Raw genomic sequence first — 24,160 nt, 5'->3', positions numbered from 1 at the left:
CTGTTCAGGTTTCATCAAATAAAGATTTGATTGAGTTTAGTGAATTGAGTATGTATGTAAAGTTGACTTGAAAGTTTAGATGGGTCATTCTTAATCTGAATTGGTTTTTATACAAGTTTGTAAGTGAAACGGATTGCTTTAACATTTTAAAATGTGTGAGAAAATATTAAAAGTAGTAAAGATATGAATGGTTGAATCTATTATTTTGTTATAATTTTTATTTTTACTTTTTTTTTGACTTAAGAAGAAAAGATGTCAAGATAATTATCTTTTTTTTCAAGTTTTTTTTTTCTTTTTTGAACCACGTATTATTTTACTCAAACAATTTTTTTTTTCTTTTAAGCGACTCATTCTCATTTGAATGAAATTTTTTTCCTTGCTTTTAGAAAAGATAAGTTGTTCAAGCGAGAGTATTTCACTCAAAAAGAATCATACGATGATATTGATTCATAACTATGATGTTTGTTGTTGAAAAAGAATGAGTGAAATCAACCAGGATAATGATACTTAGATAACATTTTTGTGACAATATTTGAACATTATTTACGTGTCATTCTGTGATTGGTCCAAAATTACTTTACAATCAAAATAATAATAATCATAAACACCACCATGGACCAATCACAGAATAACACGTATATGATGTTCAAATGTTGTCAAAAGAACGTTGTCTAAGTATCATTATCCAATCAATAATTACAAATACTATATGGATGATGTTACGAGTAAGAGTAACCAAAGAGCTAAATATACTTGTAGGTATAATGAGTTATTATTTATTTGTACATATGCTATCAAGTTATGATATTATATAACATTTCGTATTTTAATTATCAGATATCGTTAGATGAATGCTAGTTTCTACATTCAAACTTAATATTAATATTTGAAAATATGTTTATCATTATACATTTTTGTATAAATAACACGTGTATCATTTCTTATTATAAATCTCTCATGTTATTTATAATAATATGTTAGTTTAAATAATTAGTTCACTCTTAACATTTATTTATCAAATTTAGCTATCATTATATTAGATATCGGAGTATATGATTACAAAACTTTTATAAATGGCCAAATTTTTGCATAATTCAAATGTTTTATTCATATTTTTATTTTCAATAAGTGTTTATATATATATATATATATATATATATATATATATATATATATATATATATATATATATATATATAAAATACATGTAAATAATCTGTTTGTAATTTATATATTTTAATAATTTTAATTAACGTTTAAGAGATGTTTTTAAATTTAAAGTTAAATTATAATAAGATTGAATAATTATTTTTGTATAGTATGGGACGGATCGGATGCATATTGCCAAATAAGCTGCATTTTCACGAAAAAAACAAGTATTTAAAAATTAAAGATGTAAGTGTTTATAAGATTTCATAATGTTTTCCATATAATTGCGTAGGATAAAGACAAAAAGACAATGATATTATTCAAGTCAATTGACACTTCAAATTTCTGTAGTTATTAAAAAAAAACTTCAGTAAATAATTGGTATTCAATATATCTCAAACTTTCAATATCCTATGGTCATTGAAAAACCATGTCAAAATTGGATTTATTTTTTGTAGAAGAAGAAGATGTATCAAAACAAACAATGTAATATGTATCACGTGATTCTAATTATGAATGATGATATTAATTTTTATCTAGGTTTTAATTGGAAAAAATAATTCATAATTGAATTGGAATTTTAAAAACCTTCTTTATTAAATTTAAAGTTAAAATTTGTCAAATTAACTTGTTTTAAAGTGTGTGTCATAAAATTAGCTGTTAAAAATGAGTTGGTAATGAAGGAAAAAAGGACATGTGGAAAATTTAGCTAGGTATAGTTTATTAATTATTACTATTTTTGTTTGAAGATTAAATATTTTATTAATTATCAAAAAATGGACAGTATATAAATATAAGAATTAAAATTAATAGTGGAAAAATGATAATAAACCCATGAAGATATTGAAATTAAAATGGGTATAGCAGCCACAAAAAGAGAAAAAAAGAAAAAGAAAAAAAAGGAGATGATTGAGAGAAAACCTGATAAAAGAAACGAGTGGTTGAATTTATGAGATGGCTCAAAAGATGTCCTTGCATCTCCATCATAGATGATAAGGATTGACGGTAGGTGTTCTTCTTCCTGGGCCCTAAATTGTCCTAAACTTTCTCACTCCGATTATTGAACCATTCCTTTATCATTGTACCTCCACACATTATGTCACTATTGGAATCTTTCATCAATTGCAGATTCAATTATATACATACATATATATCTATGTATATGTATATATATAACCTCTTTATTACATCCATCAATGGATGGAGTATGACTGCTTTCTAAAATATCCTTCAATTTCAAACCAGATCTTTAGTTTTTGTATTTGGACAATCCACATGGTTAGGAACAAGATCAACGTGTAAAAATCAATTATTTTTTTATTTTATTTTAATATTTTGTGTCGGTGTTTTTATTTTTCGTAACTTGTTTATAAAGTTTAGACTTTAGTTTTTTGAAATAAAAAGAATCATAATTTATTATTATAANAATCAATTATTTTTTTATTTTATTTTAATATTTTTTTTTTTTTTTTTTTTTTTTTTTTTTTTTTATATATATTTCGAAAGATACTTAATTGAAATAAAAAGAATCATAATTTATTATTATAAAATTTTGTAAATTTTCTGTTGTATTTTATTTTTTTTTAACTCAATGTCCTCCAATAAATATAATATTAATTAAGAATACGTGTTTGTTTTGAACAGAAAATTTAACAACCATTCAAAGTACAGAATGGTAGCAAGGCTACCGACAGGGGAAATGAGATAAATAAAATTGTACATAAAAAGAGACATTTGTTAATATTTTTTTAGAGATGATATAATAGTGATATTTCTCATTTCTTATTGAAAAATTATTTTCTGAAATATATCTTAGTTAAATAGAGCAATGCGTTTTTACTGTTTATTTTACAATATTTTAAAAAAAATAATAAAAGGATAGGAAAAAATTACTATAAAATTAAGTTGTGTTTTGAAATCATAAAGAGTACAATTGACTTATGAATAGAAATACTTTAACGTGCCTTGTAGGTATTGAGTTCATAGTGCACCATTATCAGGCCTAATTTGTCAATTTCTGTGGAATAGTACACACGTTTGACTTTTACATCCCTTTATCATGTTTTAAGCATTTAATGTTTTATTGTTTAAATATCGAAATATTGATAATATAAATCATATTACATAAATTAATATTTTGCATCACTATGTTAATATAAGTTACTTCTTATTATATTTACAATATAATTTAATATTTGTCTAGATGAGTATGTGTTTGTGTCTAATGATTCATTTATCTTGATTAAGTCAATACTTAATCATATTCTACTAAGTTTCAGAGTAAGCACTACATCGTTAGTTTTATTACTCACTCAGACCGTTTAATGATAGTCAATAGATGTGTTGAAGTGTAAGTACTTAGGATGTGTTTATTATTATGTTGTCATGGAACCAGATAAATGTTGATGTGGTTGAAGGGTACTTGGCAATGTACAATATATCGGTTTCCTAATTTTTTCATGACTTGAAGACATGAGAAGAACTTCAGTGAAACAATGGTAATCGATCTTCAGTTGACTTGTCAAACATAATATGATTATTGGTAGTCGGTTATTGGTAATCATCTTATAGAGTTTTGCAAGGAAAAATTGTATCTTTAGTTGTAATCTTATAGGTATAGTAGCCCCTTAGCCTCGAGAAGCATAGCGACGAAGATGTTGTAACAATTCAATTCTAGGGCTGAGGTGGTGAGGAAGGTGTAAGAGTGTGACTAACATGTCATAAGAAAAAAAAATGTTGCTTAGAAAAGGAAGAGTCGCAACTTCTTTGGAGCATTTAACCTAATTCGATTGGCCCATTAGGGTGGAAGGTGAACCATCAAGTTTTGGAAGGTTTCTTTGAGACCACTACCTGTGAGAGGATAGTAAATCTTTTAAAAAGTCCAGTACTATGAGAAGCTGAGTACCTCTAAATCTTTAGGTATGTCTTGTATTAGTTCAAACATGAGTTCTAGCTTTAGAGAAGAGTTCGATAGTTATGATAGTACTGCTAGTTGGGTTTCAGTATTATCGGATGTAACCTCATCCCATGGTATAAAGGTAGATATAGAGGTATAATTATTAAGAATAGGAAAGATTTTGAGAAACATGTTAAGTCCGAATGACTTAGGAGGGAAGGGTATGAGGTTAGAACCCAATTTTCAAAGTTTAGGTGGTCTAAGATTTTGAATTCTTAATTAAATAGCATATATATTTTTTATAAAAGATGTCTAAAGACATTGTATCTCTTAAAAGTTTAACTTCTCTTATACACATCATATAAATGAATGAACACAGTTGATTTGAAATCAAAATCAATTTTTAGTGTTAACAGAATTAACAAGTAATTTATTTTTACAAATATAGGATCCTTATTTATGATATATCAAATCATAAAAGTTTAACTATCATCACTTATTTACAAGTGTATTGAGCCTCATTTTCCTTTATATTATCCCTATTTTGTTAAATATTAATATTATATAAATATATTAAAAATAACATTATATAATGTAATTATATTACTCTTATTTTGTATTTATAATCTTTGAAATTTAATAAAATATAGTTTTAGTTCAGAAATTTTTGTAGAGAAAATAGCATTCATTTTTCTAAAATACAATTTCAGTTCCTCAAAATTTATATTTAAAACTTAATTTTTGTTTCGTTCTTTCACCACCCATCTACATTTTGCAAGATAATGTGACCAATAAGTTGACCCTTATTACAAAACTCAGGCAAACGTTCATAGAAAAAAAAAAAAAAAAGAGAAACACAACCTTCACTCTCAATATGGAGTTGCTTTGGTAAAATAAAAAAAAATCCCTATATATTTAATTTGCCCTAAAAGCAAACTAAAATAAATGCGAATAACTATTAAAGTGTCTATTAATGGTATTATGTGTATGACAGAACTAACAACTAATTTGAATATCTTATTACTAACTTTATTAGTTTAAAAAGCAAAATGAGCTTTAGGGTTCTTTCTTAAAGTGGCTATAGAAGGATTGGCGAGAAGAGAGGAAGATTAAATAGCCATAAATGTCACCATATTTAGTTAATAAATCATTATCTCACAAACACAATTGATACAATGTGTTTTTTTTATTTACTTATTAATTTTTTTTTTCGCTTACAAGATTTAAGCCATTTCATACACATTATCTTTCTTTCCATTCACTTTTTACATACTTGTGTGATTTTTTATGGCAAAAAACTTAAAAGGTCATTCGAAGGTAGACAATGAATCTAGAACTAGGGTTCCTCATGATGAAAATCGTGTGTTGTGCCAAATATAGTCCCTGTCTAGCTCCATATAATTAGGGTCATCTCTCCCTAAAATAATTGGGATACCCCTTCAGCCAGAGGCAATATATAATGCCAAAAAGGGAAACACCACTTTCACATAAAAATAACTGTTGGGAAACTGAATCCCCAAATAACTGGTAACTACCGCCTGTCAATTCAACAATAGTTTTGCTGCTGATTTAATTAAAGAGAGACAGCTTCTACCTTCTACTTTCATCATCTTCATCATGCATAAAGCAATCTCCAACTACTCTATTATTTACCAATGCTGCTATGCAAATAAAATCATTCACCATTTTCTTCTATCCTCATATGCATGTGAAACTTTATTAAAATTAATGAAAGTTGAAGAGCGGGTACAGAATTGACTTATATAAATGTGCAATTAATGTGATGATATCATACATTTTGAAAAGAGGATGAGCTAAGCCACACAAACATAAACAGAAGAAATTGAAACAAAACATTGAATTATTGGAGTTTATTTAGATGGATGAAGAATGACAGAAATGGGACATAACTTAGCTTATGCAGGACCCAGTGCTTTTAAAGCACATTATTATACACACTTTTGACAAAATAATCACCTTTGGAGAATGATTATAAGAGTCTAATTAATCTGTGAAAGATATTCTATAACAGTTATAAGTATAACGTCTCGTGTGTTTATGGGCATAAAGTTTTCGTTTTTTTTTATAACGTAAAACAATAATTCTCTATAAACCTATTGCAATTACGATGACAGTCTTTATAAGAATTTTTCCAATTCCTTCTACTTTTCACTATGAATCCTGCACTGAGAGGATACATTACGAGTAATATTCAATTGTTTAGTTGGATATAAAAACGAGAATCATTGTTTAGATACTCTTTCAATATCTATTCTGGTATTGTCGCTGTTTAACTAATTAAAATATTTATAATTTATTTTATAAGTTAAAAAACTTTTATATATTATTTTAGTATTTAGTTTTGTAATTTTTTTTGTTATACACCTTTTTTCTTCTCTTTTAAATTGTTTGACTTAATCTTTTTTTTGCAAAATCTACTCATAATTTTACGATATCTTTTTTCTTATTAATTCTCAATGAATTAAATATTTTTTGGTCCGACACGTGATTATTTATACTTTTTTAATATTTTTATTTATTTTGTTTTCAATTTTAAGTATTCAATAATTGTAAACTTTTTATTTATTAAGGAATATAAAAAAATACTTATTTTCTTTATGTTTTCTATTCATAGTTTTTGTTTTATTTGGATAATTTTTTGTTTCGTTTAAATAATTTTTATTATTTTTCAATGATTTAATTAGTTTGATGTTTAGCAAAATATTTCAAATTTCTAAAGTATTTTTTGTTTTATCGTATGTTTAATTATACATGTTTTTTTTTTTTGTTTAATTTCATTTAATAATATATCAAATTATTTTTAAGATACACATTTGATCAATTTTATTTCTGTTTTAATATTTTTATTTGATGTAGATAATATTTTGAGGAAACGGGTTACGAGACACTTACAATATCCATTTTGAAAGAAATCGTCACATATGTTCCACTTAAATATCATTACAGAAAAATTATGGATGTGAGGAATAACAAACGAAAACGAATATTTTGGTCACTATTTTGTTGATAGGAAAACATAAACATATGATGTATTTTCACACTATAATATAACATCTTAGCGAGAGATTTACATGAGGAATACTACGATCACTGTTTTGACACCAAATAGCTACCATTTGGATATGAAATCAGTTTACAACAATGAATCCATATGAATTTAGTTGCTTTATATTTCAGTTTTTATAAAATTATTACACTAGTATTTCAGAAATTCATTTGATTGTATTCTCATAAGTTTAAAAATAACTTCTATATCTGTTTTAACTGTTTTGTTTGGTAAATGAAGTTTGAAGTGGGAGGAAGCTAATCTTAATATCAATCATTAAAATATGGTAGCGTTTGGCTCCTTGCAGGCAAGCAATTAACACAGCAGTTCCAGCACCCTATCTATTAAGAATCAAATGTTTGCTATATATTGTCCAAACAAACGCACACATTCCAATGATTTGCTTGCAATCCGTTGTTAAAGATTATATATAATAAAAATATATGATTTTTACTATGATTAAAATGATAATGATTCATCCTTGATATTCGTGAATTATTAAAGTTGTGATGATGAGATGTGCAGTCACATGGAGTGCAATGAATAAAACCCAGAATATATAGAGTTTGATTTGTTTGTTCCTTAATTAGTAATTAGCATTTACTTTAATGATTGTGGCGACGAAGTGTGTTGTTTGAAAGAAGAAAAGAAAGAAAAGGTATGGTGATGGGATGGGAAAGTTAGAAAGTGGTTAACGTTGTAGATTGTAATGAACAAGTTACCATGATGATGAAGCTGTCCTTGAATATAAACACGCAACACAACACAACAGACATCAAGCATCAGCTTCAGATAACGAGATAATGGGATTAGACATTGTGCTAAGCTGTCTTATAATACTTTGCTAAATTTCACAATCTTATCCACAATCCACTCCTTGATGTTAACGTCCAACAGATCAACATCTAATTCTCTCAAATCCCACAATTTATTTTAGGAAACATCCCATGTTCTTGCATGCTAATAACTTCCACCACATACACAGGTCTATTCAACAACACCCAGTTCCTTTTAAGATTGAAATTGAATTTATAATAATTAAATGTGGTAATTTGGCACATGAATGTGTCTGATTTATGGCAATTAAGAAAAAGAGAAACAAAGAAATCCTTGGTGGTAATGGATGCATGAAATCTTAAAGGGATTAATTAATTGTCATAATTAACGGTGCTATTCTTACAATCTTGTCAAAAATTTCTTTTCCCAATTTGGATTTACAAGAGTGAGATATGTTAGAAGTGAGGGAGAATGCTCTACTTTTTAAGGGGAGAAAGGCACGTCGCTTTTGATGAGTGAGTGTGTACGATCGATCGAGTCACGTTTGATGGATTACATCTTTTTCACTGATTTCAACTTTGAAGATGTAAGATTAAATTCCCACGCTCAAGTTTTAGTCTCATCAACTAATCATTTACTACATAATGTGCGTCACTAGAACAAACAATGCAAATAAAAAACTATATGACGTACGCAACTATAATTTTTTTTTTTTTATTTTTCTACCTCATATATATATAATTTACAACTCACTAAAATATCTCAATCATTCAATGATGGATATCAATCACGTTTAATTGAAAAAAAAAACTAATAATTTGCATACTCCAAAATATAAATGATTGTTATGCTTTGGTAGACCCTTTTCAACTTTTTTTTTTCTGGGCCTCTTCTTTATGGTTTCTCATGCAAAGTTCTGTGTTCTCATTTTCTTGTCAAATCACAGCACTAAACTTCTCCAAAGTTTTGTCCCTTCTTTCTTTATTCCCTCCTCTATTAGCTTTTATTTACTAAATTTATTGAATACTCGGATGAACAAACCATAAAAGTCGACACAAGTATTTTATTTTATTTTTTACTTTTTTAAAAGTGTAATTTTTTTGCTTTTAGCATTTTGTAATGTGATTTGTTGTTTATAACGTTTTATGTTATTTGCTCTAACTTATTTACTCATTTTTGTTGATCTTTCTTCTTTTTGTTAAAACTTATAACTTAATTTAGAAACTTGAATTTGAATTTAAATAAAAAAATTACCCTAAAATATTTAAGGTTACGGAAAAATTTATCTTACCACCCTAAAAATAGATGAAAAATAAAAAAAAAAATTAGAAAATTTTTATTTTTAATTCCACAAATGAATCTTCATCCTAAATTCTAAAAAAAAAACTGGAGGATTAGTTGATTAAGTAACAACTACGTTTTTCCTTACTAATCAACATCCTTCATAATCACTGCGGGCTTGGGCTTGGGCCCATATTCATTTTCAACAAATAAGCCTATTCAATCCGCATCTTACACCACATGCACGTACAAACCCGCCCAACTTAATTAGAAATTTTAATCATATAAAATAAACAACTAATTGAGTATTGCACTTGTTGAAGAACCAATTTTTTTTTAAATTTCAGATGGAAGTAATTAACTATTTTTTATAGTGACTTTTTGAAGAATACACTAGCAAGATACTGATTTTGTTCCGAGCATTTGTAAAGAAAGGGTTACGTTTACGGAATACCATGCGAGAAAAGGAAGTGTTTTAATTTGGAAGATGGATTCGATTTCGAATGTGAATAGTGCGATCGTTAGGGATTTCATAGCTAAAGAAGTTGCTGATTGGGACGACGACGTGATTGCCGTTGCTCGATTCAAAGCTTTTTCCGGGCAAAGATGCGATTGGGAACCCTCTTTCCTATTCTGGAAACAATTGATCATCAAAATCGCCACACATTTTCGCCTCCTCCTCATTCAACCCTCTCAAGTAAGTACGAGGTGATACCGGGTTTTTCCAATTTCAGTTTCCCTCTTTCTTTTTTCTCTCACCTTATGTTAGTTATTTTTAGGTTAAGAATGATTGGTTTAATCGAGGAGGGTTAACCCCTTTGTGTCTTGACAATGTATTGGTGAGTGTGGATGAGTCATTACTCTTTCTTTCTCATCAGTTCAGTTCATGTTATTATCCATAAAAAAGCCATTTTTTGTTTGTTTTTGTCTTTACATATTTTCATTTGCCAGTCTCTAATGTATAATGAAGGTGACATAACAAGAACTGTGGATCTTGCGGATCCATCGAGTGGGCGATTCTCCCAACTAGTTAGAAGAGTGAGTTACTTGATAACAAGACCAGCAACTCCGGACTTTATGGCTGAACAGCGTATCATCGTAACGGCTGTGCTTAAGGTTATCAGTTATCACGCACCCTTCTATGTCAAGAGCTTTAATCCATTCTTTTCATTTGTGTTGTTAGTTTGATATGAGGAAGGGTAGAGAGCCTTCTTGTTTGTTTTGCAAAGAGTGGGAAAGAAAAAAATAAAGTGCGTTCCCTACATAATTTTCCTCAGTGTTGTTCATCTCCCACTCCATAATTTTGAACCGAATAACTCTTACGTAAATTCCTGGCCTTCCTTAGTGTTTGATTTATCTTATGCATCTTTGGTTAAGATATTTACTGTGATCTTATGCATCACACTACCCTCCTGCAACTAACATGAGATGTCTCTTGTACTCCGTCGGCTTTCAACACAACAATACTGATTCAACCATTGTCATTGAAATTTGAATCTTTGCTTTTTCTTGTGATAAAAATGAAATAAAACGATGTTGAGGTTTCGTTGAGATTCTATTTTAGCTATGTTATGGACTTGTTGCGGCAATTTATGTGATTATGGGATGCACCACAACAACAATATTGTGGTCGCAATTTCGGTTGCGAACTTAGAACCATGATTATGCTCGACTTGTGATTACTACTACTCAACTATAGTTTTATTTCTTCATGTATAGGATAAGGCGGCTGGAGTTGTCAAACATCTATCTGAGAGTCACTGGAATCCGTCTTGTGTCGTTACAATGAAGAAATTTCAGGACATATGTGGAGGGCAGGAGGAGGCATCTGTAATATTGAGGTATTTGTCTGGGTGCAGAACAGCACAGTATCTGTCAGTGAACAAGAAAGATTTTGTTGAGGTAACTGAAGTTATTATTCCAATCATAAAAAAAAAATGCTATCATTTGATACTTTGTATGAGGGAAGATTTTTTCTTTACATGTAAGTCTTAGATGGGACGTGTATATCCTTTGACATTTCTGGTAAATAAATAGACCTCAGAAAAAAATCTGACTGTTATTGGTACTGGTCAAGAATATTCTGTTGTGGCAGGCAGGAATTATCTGTAATGATTACGTGCTTGTCTTATTTCTAGTGTTTTTTTTTTTTTTCAATTTCTTTATTTACAGGGAGTGAAAGTTTCTCTTTCAGCTGGAGCATTATCCAGCGTCACCAATTTAGACTATGATGTGCTGCACCTGATCTGGACAACTGAGAAGCTTCAGCAGCAACTGGATGTGACCGACAGGCGTTATGAATTGTGAGTTTATTTTATAAAAATTTATACTTGTATATGTATCCTGAACGAACTTCTGAATAGAAACAGTAAAAAATTTTCAAGAAAAAATAAAACAAAATCTTCCTTCGTATGCTGTCTCCCTTTCTTGTGCCAAAGTAAAATATTATACTATCTTACACTATGTTTGGTTTTTATATTCTTTTAGAAAAATTTCTTTTCGTTTTTCTTAAACCTCTTAGTAACATTCTGGTTATAAGTCGTTCTTTTACGCAAATAATCTTATCCAAACACATTGGCAAAATAGCATTGTTGATGTGCATGATATCCTCATTCATGTGATATCTTACTTTGTGGTTTCTGTTGTGTGAACATTGTCAAAGACCTTTTCACCTTGGTTTTGGACCTCTTGTGATAATTTGCGGGTCATCCACTCTTAAAACATGGATTAACGGACAATAGTTTGACTGCAATGTAATTTGATTGGTTATATTTCTATAAATTTATGTTCCAAGGGAAGTGTGGCCTTCAGAAGTCAAAAATCAAAAGTTGCAGTGATTTTCACATCATATACTATCATCCGTTCCTTTTAACAGATATGCTGCATCTGGTAGGGATGTTTGCTCCAAAAGGTTTAGATTCCTCACAGATTCATTTTATTAGGTTGAGAAAATCAGCATTGGCTTCTCTACAATCTGGGAACAAAAAGTTGGCCCTTAGCTATGCAAGGGAGCTGAAATTAGTCACCCATAGTAGAGAAAAATGTTCATCACTTTTGAGCAGAGTAGAGGAAGTACTTGGTGTTATCGCTGATGCGGAGTCAACAAAGAAGGCACGATTTTAAGCATTATATAAAGTTGATCAGTTTCGTCATAATCTGAAGAATCTTTTTAGCTGCATATTGTCTTTGTTACAACTGATGCTCGGTTGTTTGTTAGCAGGTTGCTGAAGCTATTCAGATTGGAGCTCGGGCTATTAAAGAAAATAAGATCAGCGTGGAAGATGTTGATCTTTGTTTAAGAGATATCCAAGAGAGCATTGATTCACACAAGGAAGTTGAAAAGATACTAGGTATTTTTTTGTCATGTCTATTGTGGCATGCATTTGAACCGTGAATTTGCAGTTTATTTTGAAATGAAATGGTTTCATTGGTTTGTGAGACATTGAACTTGAGGGGATTTCAGGGTGGTGGTAATGTCTTGTGTTTGATGTCAATAATTAAGTATTTGATTTCATTTTGTGAGCAATATTTTACTTTTTGGTGACTGCAGAACAAACGCCGTCATACGTGGATATTGAGGATGAAGATATTGAAGAAGAATTCAAGAAGTTGGAGTTGACTGTTGGGAAAGAAGCTCAAGTTCCTACCCCGGAGAAGACAATTAACGTAGAAGGAAGAACAGGGTCAGAAGCTGCTGATTTGATTAGCGATGCTTTCTCAAATCTCAAGCTTTCTGACCATCTAGCTGAGAAGCCTGGAATCACTCTGGCGGTGTCAGATGGAGACAAAATAACAAAAAAGTTAGAAATGGAAGCTGTGTGAGTTTGAAAATGAAAATGAAAATTATAGTTATGCTTTATTATATATGCATAACTATATTTGCATGGGTGATAACTGTGTCCATTTCAGGTGTACAGTTATTGTTAAGGATAAGTCTCCAATCATTTGTATTTTTAAATACAAGTAATTTGTCGTAATTCACTTTATTTTTCTTAACAGAGATATGCTTTAATATTTCAGTATTATTGGTATGACCAAAACCTGGTATGTAGAGTTTGCTGTTTGGAGTTATGATAACAACGATTGGGGAATGTTTTGGGTAAACCACATGTTACCCTATTTTAAGACCAGGTTTGCTCTTCCTACTAGGTTTGATTTCTCTTTAAAATTTATCATCTTTTTTTCTTCTTCTTAGGTGGATAATTATTTGAGTGTATTAATTGATGCTAGGACCAACAATTTAATGAGATGAGCCGACTGCTGAACTTTACCTATCTTGAGTTAAAAGTTAGTCTACTTGTTCTCAGCCCATCTCGCTACATGTCAAATCTTGATGCCCTTTTATTATTATTAGATAGTGATGAATTAATTAATGGTTGACAATATGCATCGGGTGGTTAAGGAGCTAACAGTATGTTTTAAGGCCTCAGCAAATATTAATTAACGGTCAGTTCATTAGTGGCTGGTATTGTCCTTTTTCAGTGTATAATAGACTATGAGAATAAAATCTACGTAATCATGCACGGTATCTGATCTCCCTCGCCAATCTATGTGTATCATCCGTTCTATTGAAGGGATGTATTAAATGTGTGTTAAAAAAAATTGATGTTGAAATATCATTGTCTTTTTCTTTGTATACACACAACTTATTCCAAATCACCAATGTTTGAGATGTAACAATTTTTAGTTTTGACTGAAACTAGTTCATTTAAGGGATTCAAAATTGAAAAACAAACATTGATGATGGTTCCTACAAATACCATAATAAATTAAATGCGTTTGGGGCATATTCATTTTTTTTTATCTTCTACCAACGGTAAGATTATCCTTATAATTACCTTACTTTAAAATGCCAATACAAACATTAGTTGTGTAGTTTTTTTTTTTTTTTTTTTTTTTTTTTTTTTTTTTTTTTTTACATATATATATTCGATCAAAAGATCATTTTATATAAAATTTTTTGGGATTTTTTTAATTTTTAAATTTGGACATGCAATTAGAATTTGTTCATCTCTAAAATTTTGGTACATTTTAATTTTTTTGAGTTAATGACTAACGTAATTGAATTATAAATACTATATTTATTATTTTTTAAAGTTTCAGAATCAAATTGTATTAAAATTTAAAATAATAATGAATTCTAATTTTATATCAAAACTTAAGAATTAAAATAATATGTAACCTTAATTTTTATTTAGACAGTCATAGTCTAAAAACACAGTCCAATGTGAAAGTTTTCTTAACTTATTTGTATCTACACCTGTACTTTGTTTTCTAACATGATCCACTAACTTTTGGATGATGTGAAAAATGACTATCTATATCAGACATAATCCTGAAAAACTTAATAAAGAATTTTAGTTTAATGAAGCAATAACTTACGAACTCAACTTCATCTCCTAAGTTCATTAGTTTTCTTTTTTTTTTAATTCAAAATTATGAAAAGCATGCAAGTTATAAATCATGTCATGGTTAGTATGGTTCATTTATTATCTTTTCTTTGAAGTTTTTTGTAATTGTTCGTTCAATACCATTTGGAAAATACATGGAAAATGTATTCTTATGTCAAAATCAATTCAACTTTTGACATTTGAGATATAATAGTATAGGAAATGCAACCATTTTGAAGATTTTGAAGTGAATATTTCATTAGTAACGATCTAATTATGACCTAATTGGTGGTAATCATCTTTTACCTTAAGTGGTTCGACATTAAGACTAATATTCATGTTAGTTGTCTGTTTGATCTAATTTTATGATTGTTCAATTGTAAGAATATTTTTTGGGATGTTTGACTAACGGTTGACTATCTCGTCTGTGACTAATCTAACAATTATACGGTACATATAATAAACTTAAAATAAATAAGTAAAAAAGTAACATGAATAGGCTACATAAGTATATATATATATATATATATATATATATATATAATATAATATAATATAATATAATATAATATAATATAATATAATATAAAAAAACATAATAGAGTCTTACTTGGTTATAAAGTTGTCATCACATGTTACAATTATTGCTTTTTTAAACACATAATATATTTAAAAATATAGAAAGAAATTTGTTGATAAAATAAATTAACTCCAAATGTATTGAGTTTTTTGATAAAGATACCAGAAATTCGACATTAATGAGTCGTGAACTAGATTATTAGATTATTATTGGATATAAAGGATTGATATCTTTTTGTTATTAAGCTACAGTTTGTTAGTTTGTTATAGAATTAAAGTTGTAGCATAACACAAAGAACAAAAAATTCGGAAAAAATTGAATATCACGCTTATTATTGGTACGAGTGGTAAGACAGGTGTTAAGTTAAGCCATTTTAGCCTGATCTATTTTTGACTCATTGAAAATATATCAGGACGGATCAGTCTATTGTCAGAAAATATAATCCATCCTATCTCGTGACGAACTAATATACCAGCTCCTTTGTCCCGTCTATTTTTTTAAGAAAACTAATCATTCTTGTCTTTCAAAACTCTAAAAAAGATAGCCAAAAATAAAAAGCTGAAGCAAACAAACTAATGATATTCCATTATAAATGGTCATGACATGTCTACGATTTCATTAACGAGGTGTTCAAATTAGTTCTTCCAACATTACATGGTTTTCACAAATATGTTAATCTGTAGGCTGTTAATATTAATGACTGAATCATGCATTTACAGTAAGAAAATAAAACCTCACATAATAGCAACTCAATTACTTAATTACTGTTGTATAAGAGGAAACCATATTTGATCCATTCATAATTCATACGAATTACTCATTATAATATTGTCTTTCTTTATACCTAAAGGTTGTGATGAAAACAAAGATCCCTGATAACCTGGCCCAAACGTGAGAATGTTGTGGCATTGTCAGGTTCTAAATCAGAAAACTTGGCTGAAGCCGCTCAATCATCAGATACAAGTTATGAAGTGACTGAAGAGTTAATAATCTCCTAGTTTACACTAGTGATGAGGACGACGGATCTAAATCCTCCACTGAAGTATCTGATAACGATGACATGAATGAAGAAGAGGAGCAAATCATAATTGCTACTTACAAATTTAATAACTAGGAATTGAATAAATATTACAAGGAACTTCAACTAGAGACAAAGGAGGATAATCTTGACATCAATGGTGTTGAAGAAAAACAAGCAGCCACAGAAAAAGCCATCACAGAAGTAGAGATGAATGATGAGGTTGACAGGTTACGGGTCAGTCATACGGGCTAACCCACTTCTATTTTACTCACGGGTTACAGGTCAATCTGCCACCATCTCCTTACAAAACAAGGTATGCAAAACACGTTTTACTACTTTCTGTCTCTATTGTTCTATTCTTTATACTGAACTGTTCAAGAAATATATTACATTTTAATTTTTTTTATTTCTTTGACATTAATGTTTCTTTTTTATCATTTTCCTAGGCTTCCAAAAAAGATACTTGAACTATGTGTTTAATCCCATGTATTCCACGGGTAAAAACACCAGTAAAGTACAAGGCTAAAGCACGCATGAAACTGTGAAATGTCAGATTCTGCAACTGAGTTCTATGATGAGAAAAATGTACAGTGTAATTTTGAAAACGGTAAACAAAATTCTACACGAACTTCTCTAATCTAATTTCTTAATTTCATCACTCTCTACTTTCCCTCTCTGTACATTTACCTCTACTTTTGTGGAAAAATGAAAGGAGTACTGATGCCGTGGGGATGAAAGGACACTGGATTCTGCAGTTGATTTGTTGCATTTTCCAGAGGGTCCAAGTTGGTGGGGAGTGAGACCTGAAGAGATGCAGCAGATTTAGCAAGATGTTGTGTAGGTGCGGTGGTGGCGGCCAAGTGTGGTTGTGTGGGAGAATTTCCGGTGACGGGGAAGAAAGGTGCGTGAGGCATTGGCATAGTTGGTATTTGGTTGGGGAAACCAAACATCTGATGAAGTCTGGTGTCTGTGATAGCAGATAGTGGTGGAAGAGGAAGCTCTGGTGGCCTGAATCCCATTCCAGCTCCCACCAACTGCGATAAATGCGGTCCATTCATGTGAGGCGCTGCCGCAGCAGGTAGCATCATAAGTGGCCATAATCCACTTCCCATTGACATTATCTGCATCATTTCACATACATAATACCTATATCTGTAAATCAAGGCCAAGTCTCCAATATAACACCTTTTGTACAACACAAATGGACTTCAAATTTTACCTGTAACTGAAGCTTTAGAGTTTTCAGATACTCGATGGCATCGTCAAGCATTGATGCTTTGTCCACCTAGAGGGATGTACAAGAAAAAACTTAGAGAAAACAAAGGGCGAGAAGTTCTTGCTTGTAAAGATTAGCACACTTGATGATAAAGTTAAAAGCTAAAAATTATTATTTAGTCTGAGATTACCAGGTATGTATTATGTCCTAGTAAATCTGTGATATATGTTGTTGAATTTCTTAATTTATGAAAAACAATTAATGATATAGAATCATATATAATATAAAATTAAATTAGTAAAGATCAAAATGATTATGAACTATGTACAGTAATTTCTTGTCTGTAATGCACTCATACTCACTCAGACGTACCTTATTGCAATTTGGTATGAGCTCTTTCAATGTACGCATCTTCTTGTTGATTTTTTCTCTGCGCTTCTGCAAAAATATCCACAGCTGTCAGATACATGGAATTAATTTAAAGCTTGATCTTTTTTTTTTTTTGAATATATATATTATGGGGTGTATTTTATTTCATGGAATCTACTTTACCATATTCTAAACGTTTTCCTGACCTTTTCAGATAAGTTATGAACCTCAGCGTTTCTGGTTCTCTTGAGTCTGTTTCCCTCCCTATCTTGCTTTACCATATTTTCAGGCTCTTCGTCATTCTGCATCAAACAAATTGATCCATGTTCCATGAGACTGATGGTAACTAAGACGAAGGGCTAAAGAAGGTAAAACATAGCCCAGGGTTCCACTTACATCACTTAAATAATTTGAGTCGTCGGTGTCCTCATCTTTCCTGATACCAACATTTGGGTCGTTTGAAGCTCCAAGAGAGCACACAGAAGAAGCTAGGAACGGTTCTTTACAGATAGTGTTATTAATATTATAAGCTTTTTCCTTGGCTCTAAGTGCTTGTTGAGCTTGGTGTCTGTGGATTCCAAGACCAATAGCTTCAGAGTGCTCATCAAGGGGTGGGGGTGGTTTTTCACTTCTTTCAATCTCCTCCACTCTCGCTGGATATGAATAATTTTTTGTCTGCTGAGTTGTACTGCTTCCATGACAAGTACTGGATTTGAGAAAGACTGCAGGTATCGAAAAATTGGAGAAGTTCACTTTAGCTGTTGTTTGATGAAACCCCATGTTCCGTGTGTTTGGCGGTGTTGGTGGTGTCTGAGTTGAATGAGTTCTTTGTTTCTTGAGAGGAGATGAAGATGAGCACTGCTGTAAGAGAGCATGTCCTGGGGTAACGGGCTTGGAGTCCTTTGCTGGTCTTAATAAGTTTTCAAGTTCCTCGTTAAGCTTGCAGGAATTCTTGTTTTGGCTGGAATGACAGGAATCTTGGGCATTGCTTTGATACGAAGAGCTCATGTCAGATTCCTTTAGAGGGGAAAGGTGATCTTCAAGTGAGTATAAAGGGTTCAACCTTGTTCTTTTTATGCTGGGTGATTTATTTGATGAACCTCCTCGTGCAACAACCTCACCATTTTCCCACACCAGCTCAAGGAAATCATTGTCGTAACTGAAACAAAATCACTCACTTTGATTAAAACTAAACGAGGAATATATAGAAAGGATATTATGATATAATTAACACTTACATGGAGTCGGAGGTTCTTGTCATAGCCGAGCGAGTGGAGTCAGGCATATCATGAATCATTTGATTGAATGAAATTAACTGGGCTAAACAAAGATTCCTTGGTTGGATTTGATGCTATGTTGTTTCTGGGTTGCACATGAAATTGAAATTAAGTTGTGATGAGGATTTGGCGGTTGGTCTTGATGAGAAGTAGTGCTGAAATAATGGATTGCAGTGGTTGGTTTGTTGTACGGAGGAAAATGTTGGGATGTGAAGGAATGAATGAATGAATGTATGGGTAATAAATACTACGTACTACTGAATGAGGTATTCATTGGAATGGCATACAAGTAATTTCCCAGTTTAATTCCTAGTACTGAGCGAAATAAATAAAAAATAAAAAAAGTGGGTGGATTCTCTCTCAAAGGTGACCACAAATTTCATGCAGTTCTGTTTTGTCATGTTATGAAACTGGTTAGGTATCAAACAAGCGAATTGGACCAGCGTAATCTCTCCTCCTTTCCTAACTCCCCACATTTTTATTCCAGATTTCCCTAATGATACGTGATATATCAAACAAAACGACACACCATGTTCCCAAATCAAAAGGAGATATTTAAATAAACATATACATTATTTTCTCTCTGTTTCTTTTTTAAACAAACTGAATCACGCATGCACAGACAAGTTATCTTGAATATATTCTCGGCTGATGTTTTTGTTTTTGTCTGAAATTCTCATCTCTTGAGGATTTGAAGATTTTACATGAGATGAAGAGAATGTATTTTTTATTATGATTACTTAATAATTAAGCAAAAAGATGAAAGAGTAATAGATGTAATGAGATTAAGGATAAGATGCAGAGGTTAATGGTGGATTTAATTTAGGAAAATCAAAGGAGAGACGTGTAGATGATAATAAGAAGAAAAGGAATCTAAGGGTCCACCATGAGGATGTAAGTGGAGGGACCAGTGGGTTCACACATAGCCACACCCTCCCTCATGTATCATGTCTCATTTTTCAATCTTAGGTATAGAGTAAATCTGCGAGTGGGTCTCCCACTTTCACGTGAAACTCACATTCATTTCACGTGCCACCGTGTACTCTTGTCGGTACTTTTCGCGTTCATCAATATCGATACTTGGAATTTTAACATACACTCACCATGCCACAACACCACACACCCCAAACAACAACACGGTTTCCGACACCATAACACTCTACGGACGTCAGGATAACATTATACACATGTCGTCGTACATATCATATTCTTACGGACCATCATATTTTTATTAATAATACAACACACTATTTTATTCATTTATATATTTAAAACGCACAAATAACAGAATCTATCACATAAATTATTTTTAAAAAAAGTTATTAAAAGTACATTTTTTTTTTATTTCTAGATCATCTTACTCCAATTTCTCTTCAAAAAAAATATATTATTAGACACGTTTAAATATTTTATATTTATTTTTTAATATTATTTTTATTTACTTTTTACTTTTTTATATAAAAATATGTTACGATATCATTATTTTCTTCAAATTATTGAACACTATCTATAATAGATAAATACTATGTTACGATAACACCTTCACACAATCAAATTTTTAAATCAAAATTTTACGTAATAGATAAATACTGTCTGATCATATGCCTCTACTTTCTACTTTTCATAATTTCTATTTTCACTTTCTGATAATTGCAAAATCACTTTTCTAATAAACCAAATTGAAAAATTTAAATATAAAAACATAAATTACTTATATATATATATATATATATATATATATATATATATATATATATATATATATATATATATATAAAATATTGAATGATCACGCTTAATTTTGACACTAGTAAGGTTTCAATAATAATATTATGTCATATCTCTCTATGATAGCTGTATGTAATTTACATTATTTAACTTTGGCGTGTGGATATATTATGTTGTGTATAGGTTTAACTTATTTTTCTTTTTATAATAAAATTTATAAAAAAAATCACAAGTTTCAATTTTGTTTACACTTTATTTTTAAGTAGTTCGAAATGTTGGATTTAAGATATCATAAAGGTCAAGATAAAAATGTATTTATAAAACACTTGAAGTCAGATATGTACGTATGCTTAGTATTTATTTTAGGCTTAATAGCTATTTTGGTCCCTATTTTTGTTTGGTTTGTTCATTTTGGTCCTTATTTTTTTTTTGTTCAATTTGGTTCTAAAGGTTGTAAAATCTGTTCAATTTGGTCCTTTTCTGAAACGGCGTCTAAATAGTTAACGGCAAACAGTACACCTATGCACTGTAGTGACGATTTGGCACAGGACTGCCTACGTGGATGATCTTTAGTAAAGTTACGTGGAACTAATTAAAATTAAATTGAAATTAGGGGTTTTTTATTAGAGTTTTCGAATGAAATTAAATTAAGGGTTTAAGAATCAAATTTCCCCAATTTGAAGCATAGTGTGGAACACTGGGAAGAAGAACACTAACGTGTGGCTGAAATCGAAAGCGTTCATCGCTGACTGACACAGTAATCTAAGGTTAGTGCTCTGCCATTGCTGTGTCTGATTCTGTTGAACAGAGTTTTTTGTATATAATATAAAACGCAGATGAGCAAAGGTGGCCATCGGAAAAAATGCAGCATATGTCGTATTGTTGGCCACAACAGAAATCAATGCCCCTTACGTCCACAACCTTCTGAAGAACCAAGTCAAGAAAGGACAGAACCATGTGATGAACCACCCCAACCAACACAGGAATCCACAAAACAACCAACTGAGCCAGTCAGAAGGGACAAGTTACCAATCAGAAGGAGACCAAATTAGAGTTTTTAATGTTCAGAGTTTCTGGATACCAAATTAGAGTTTATAATGTTTTGAAGAACTTTATAGTAGTTCACAATGATGTACTTGATGTTTTGATGTACTTGATGTTTTGATGTACCCAAGATATTGTTCTTATGATTATTGTTAATNCATCTGTTTTTATTGTGAAAACATACTGTTGTTTTAATGTTTTGATGTACACAGGGTATTCATATTGATTATAACCATCACCAATTACGGACACATCAATCATTATCAAAGGGACTACATTGACATATTTTTAACTAAAAAGAGGACTAATTTGAACAATTAAACACTAATACAATACATATTTCATTCACTGATCTGTTACAACCTCAACCTAATAACACACACAACCTAAAAACCCACTTCGAACACATCAACCTAATAACACACACAACATAACTATGATCACTACAATAAGAACACAGATCACTGATACTAATAACTTCATGCTTCTCTTCAAAGCTTTCATTGTCTTCTCCATATCACAGATCTTACTCCTTTGCCTNTGAATGATAACATCCTTTTCATCAATTTCTTCTTCATTGCACCACTTGAAATAGTTACACCAAGTCACATTTCCAGCTCCACTCTGTTATTCATCAAAGACAGTGTCAATTATCATCACATAAACAAAATAGGGTTTAATTACAAATGTTTTTATTCANATCACCTTGTAGTTACGACAACCCCAAAAATATCTTCCAGCATTCTTTGAAGTTCTAGCCATTTTTACTACTGTNCTCTCACCACAATTGCAAATGGGAATTATCCCTAATCCCATTGAACCCCCACCATGTGAGGAATAACAATTTCGGCGGCTCATGCCATGGCAACAAGAAGAAGAAGATTGCGAATGAGACATTGCTAGCCAACCACCAAGAATGGGATGAAGATTGGTTAAGCTCTGGAACCCTGCACTTTTCAAAGGCTAATTTGAAAACCCTAATTTCAAAGTCTGTACTTTTCAACATTGCTTCAATTTGGGGGTATTTGCAATTAAAAACCCCTAATTTCAATTTAATTTTAATTAGGTCCACGTAACTCTGCTGAAGATCATCCACGTAGGCAGTCCTGTGCCAAATCGTCACTATAGTGCACAGGTGTACTGTTTGCCGTTAACTATTTAAACGTCGTTTCAGAAAAGGACCAAATTGAATAGATTTTACAACCTTTAGGACCAAATTGAACAAAAAAAAAATGAGGACCAAAATGAACAAACCAAACAAAAATAGGGACCAAAATAGCTATTAAGCCTTTATTTTATGATCAGTACTATTTATAATAGACTTATGACTTGTTGGATCTAAGTTATTTAAATGATTTTCTTTTTCGAATTTTTTGAATTTTGTTAATCTTGCATTGTTTGTAAATGTCTTTATTAATTATATTTTATCCTCATTAATTCTTATCAGTATATGTCTAATCTTTATTTATCATGAAATAGTATCACACTATATTATCTAATATATTATTGGTCAGGATGAAGTCAAGATTCATTTACAGGTATACAAATTAGTTAAATTATACATTCACAATTTTTATTTATAAAGTTTAAATTTAATTAATTAGGCATTTGAAATTTGGTATATTAGCTTCACGCCAAATATCAAATTTCATATATATTTAATTTTTTATAAATATGCTATTTATTAATGAAAATTTAAAGCTTTAAAATATCGTATTATCCATTAAAATAAAGTGATATGATAAACTTCTAAACAATTTCAAATTGTATTAAAATTTGTATTCATTATCTAACTTATAACAATGTAATTTTAATAGTTGTGTTGATTAAATTTCAATTGTATAAACATTTATTAAAATATAATTTGATTAAGTTTTACACATACATAACAACGTATTTAATTTTAAAAGAAAATAGAATCAAATCAAAGAAATAAAAAAGAATATGGGTAGACATGCAAACAGTCCAAATCCTAAAATTTCTTAAATTTTAGCAGGAGAAAATATAAATATGAGGAAATTTCAATTATAAATTTTCAGTTTATTTTTTGTCCATTTATTATCGCACTTTCCTTTAAGTTTATTGGAACATTAAAATGTCCTTTTTTCAGGATATCTTATCAGATAACCAATTGGAAAGATTCTTCTTAAGAGAAAAAAAAAAAATACCAAGGAGAAGAGTTTCCTAATAGTTTCTTTTTAATTAGCGTTAATTAATATATATTTTAATTTTAATTTTTTAAGTAACCTTATTAATAAGTTTTAAACAACATTACTATATCATAACTGATTTTTGAAATTAAAATCCCACCCCTTGTCAAAAGTGATAATGGAAAAATAATTACACTTTTTTTTTTCTTGGTGCA

The 24,160-nt window shown here is 30.2% G+C and overlaps 3 protein-coding genes across 6 annotated transcripts; 1 reads left to right on the top strand and 2 right to left on the bottom strand.

The window, feature by feature from the left end:
- Positions 1-9,488: 9,488 nt before the first annotated feature.
- On the top strand, positions 9,489-13,444 carry LOC106756694 (charged multivesicular body protein 7). Of its 4 annotated transcripts, XM_014639226.2 has the most exons (8): positions 9,489-9,867; positions 9,950-10,009; positions 10,122-10,286; positions 10,890-11,072; positions 11,343-11,473; positions 12,113-12,281; positions 12,391-12,520; positions 12,721-13,444. In XM_014639226.2, the coding sequence occupies exons 1-8, from the start codon at positions 9,658-9,660 to the stop codon at positions 12,990-12,992; spliced, it is 1,320 nt and encodes a 439-aa protein (XP_014494712.1). In that variant the 5' UTR covers positions 9,489-9,657; the 3' UTR covers positions 12,993-13,444. The 4 variants fall into 4 exon arrangements, with proteins under 4 accessions (XP_014494712.1, XP_022635074.1, XP_022635075.1 ...); XM_022779353.1 differs by lacking the exon at positions 9,950-10,009; XM_014639227.2 differs by lacking the exon at positions 9,950-10,009 and having other exon boundaries at positions 9,642-9,867; positions 10,141-10,286.
- Positions 13,445-15,884: 2,440 nt separating this feature from the next.
- LOC106757404 (transcription factor PIF3) lies at positions 15,885-19,289 on the bottom strand. Its single transcript, XM_014640069.2, has 6 exons — positions 18,985-19,289; positions 18,143-18,905; positions 17,953-18,048; positions 17,750-17,815; positions 17,381-17,446; positions 15,885-17,282 (listed from the first exon to the last, which is right to left on the bottom strand). Exons 1-6 carry the CDS (start codon positions 19,041-19,043, stop codon positions 16,851-16,853), a joined length of 1,482 nt encoding a protein of 493 aa, XP_014495555.1. The 5' UTR covers positions 19,044-19,289; the 3' UTR covers positions 15,885-16,850.
- Positions 19,290-21,519: 2,230 nt separating this feature from the next.
- On the bottom strand, positions 21,520-22,739 carry LOC111241395. The gene is made up of 3 exons (XM_022779029.1): positions 22,501-22,739; positions 22,243-22,419; positions 21,520-21,753 (listed from the first exon to the last, which is right to left on the bottom strand). Exons 1-3 carry the CDS (start codon positions 22,690-22,692, stop codon positions 21,520-21,522), a joined length of 603 nt encoding a protein of 200 aa, XP_022634750.1. The 5' UTR covers positions 22,693-22,739.
- Positions 22,740-24,160: the final 1,421 nt, after the last annotated feature.

Source organism: Vigna radiata, chromosome 3, assembly GCF_000741045.1.
Source record: "Vigna radiata var. radiata cultivar VC1973A chromosome 3, Vradiata_ver6, whole genome shotgun sequence".
NCBI lineage: Eukaryota > Viridiplantae > Streptophyta > Magnoliopsida > Fabales > Fabaceae > Vigna > Vigna radiata.
Note: the sequence above shows the minus strand (reverse complement) of the source record. Positions and strands in the feature narration are given on the sequence as shown.

Bases quoted from the DNA above. Each gene is read 5' to 3' on its own strand.
- LOC106757404 (XM_014640069.2), bottom strand. From the start codon at position 19,043: ATGATTCATGATATGCCTGACTCCACTCGCTCGGCTATGACAAGAACC. The intron at 18,906-18,984 runs GTAAGTGTTAAT...ATTTTGTTTCAG, and splicing joins ACAAGAACCTCCGACTCCAT to TTACGACAATGATTTCCTTG. The intron at 18,049-18,142 runs GTAAGTGGAACC...TGTTTGATGCAG, and splicing joins ACTCAAATTATTTAAGTGAT to AATGACGAAGAGCCTGAAAA.
- LOC106756694 (XM_014639226.2), top strand. From the start codon at position 9,658: ATGGATTCGATTTCGAATGTGAATAGTGCGATCGTTAGGGATTTCATA. The intron at 11,474-12,112 runs GTGAGTTTATTT...TCATTTTATTAG, and splicing joins ACCGACAGGCGTTATGAATT to GTTGAGAAAATCAGCATTGG. The intron at 12,521-12,720 runs GTATTTTTTTGT...TGGTGACTGCAG, and splicing joins GGAAGTTGAAAAGATACTAG to AACAAACGCCGTCATACGTG.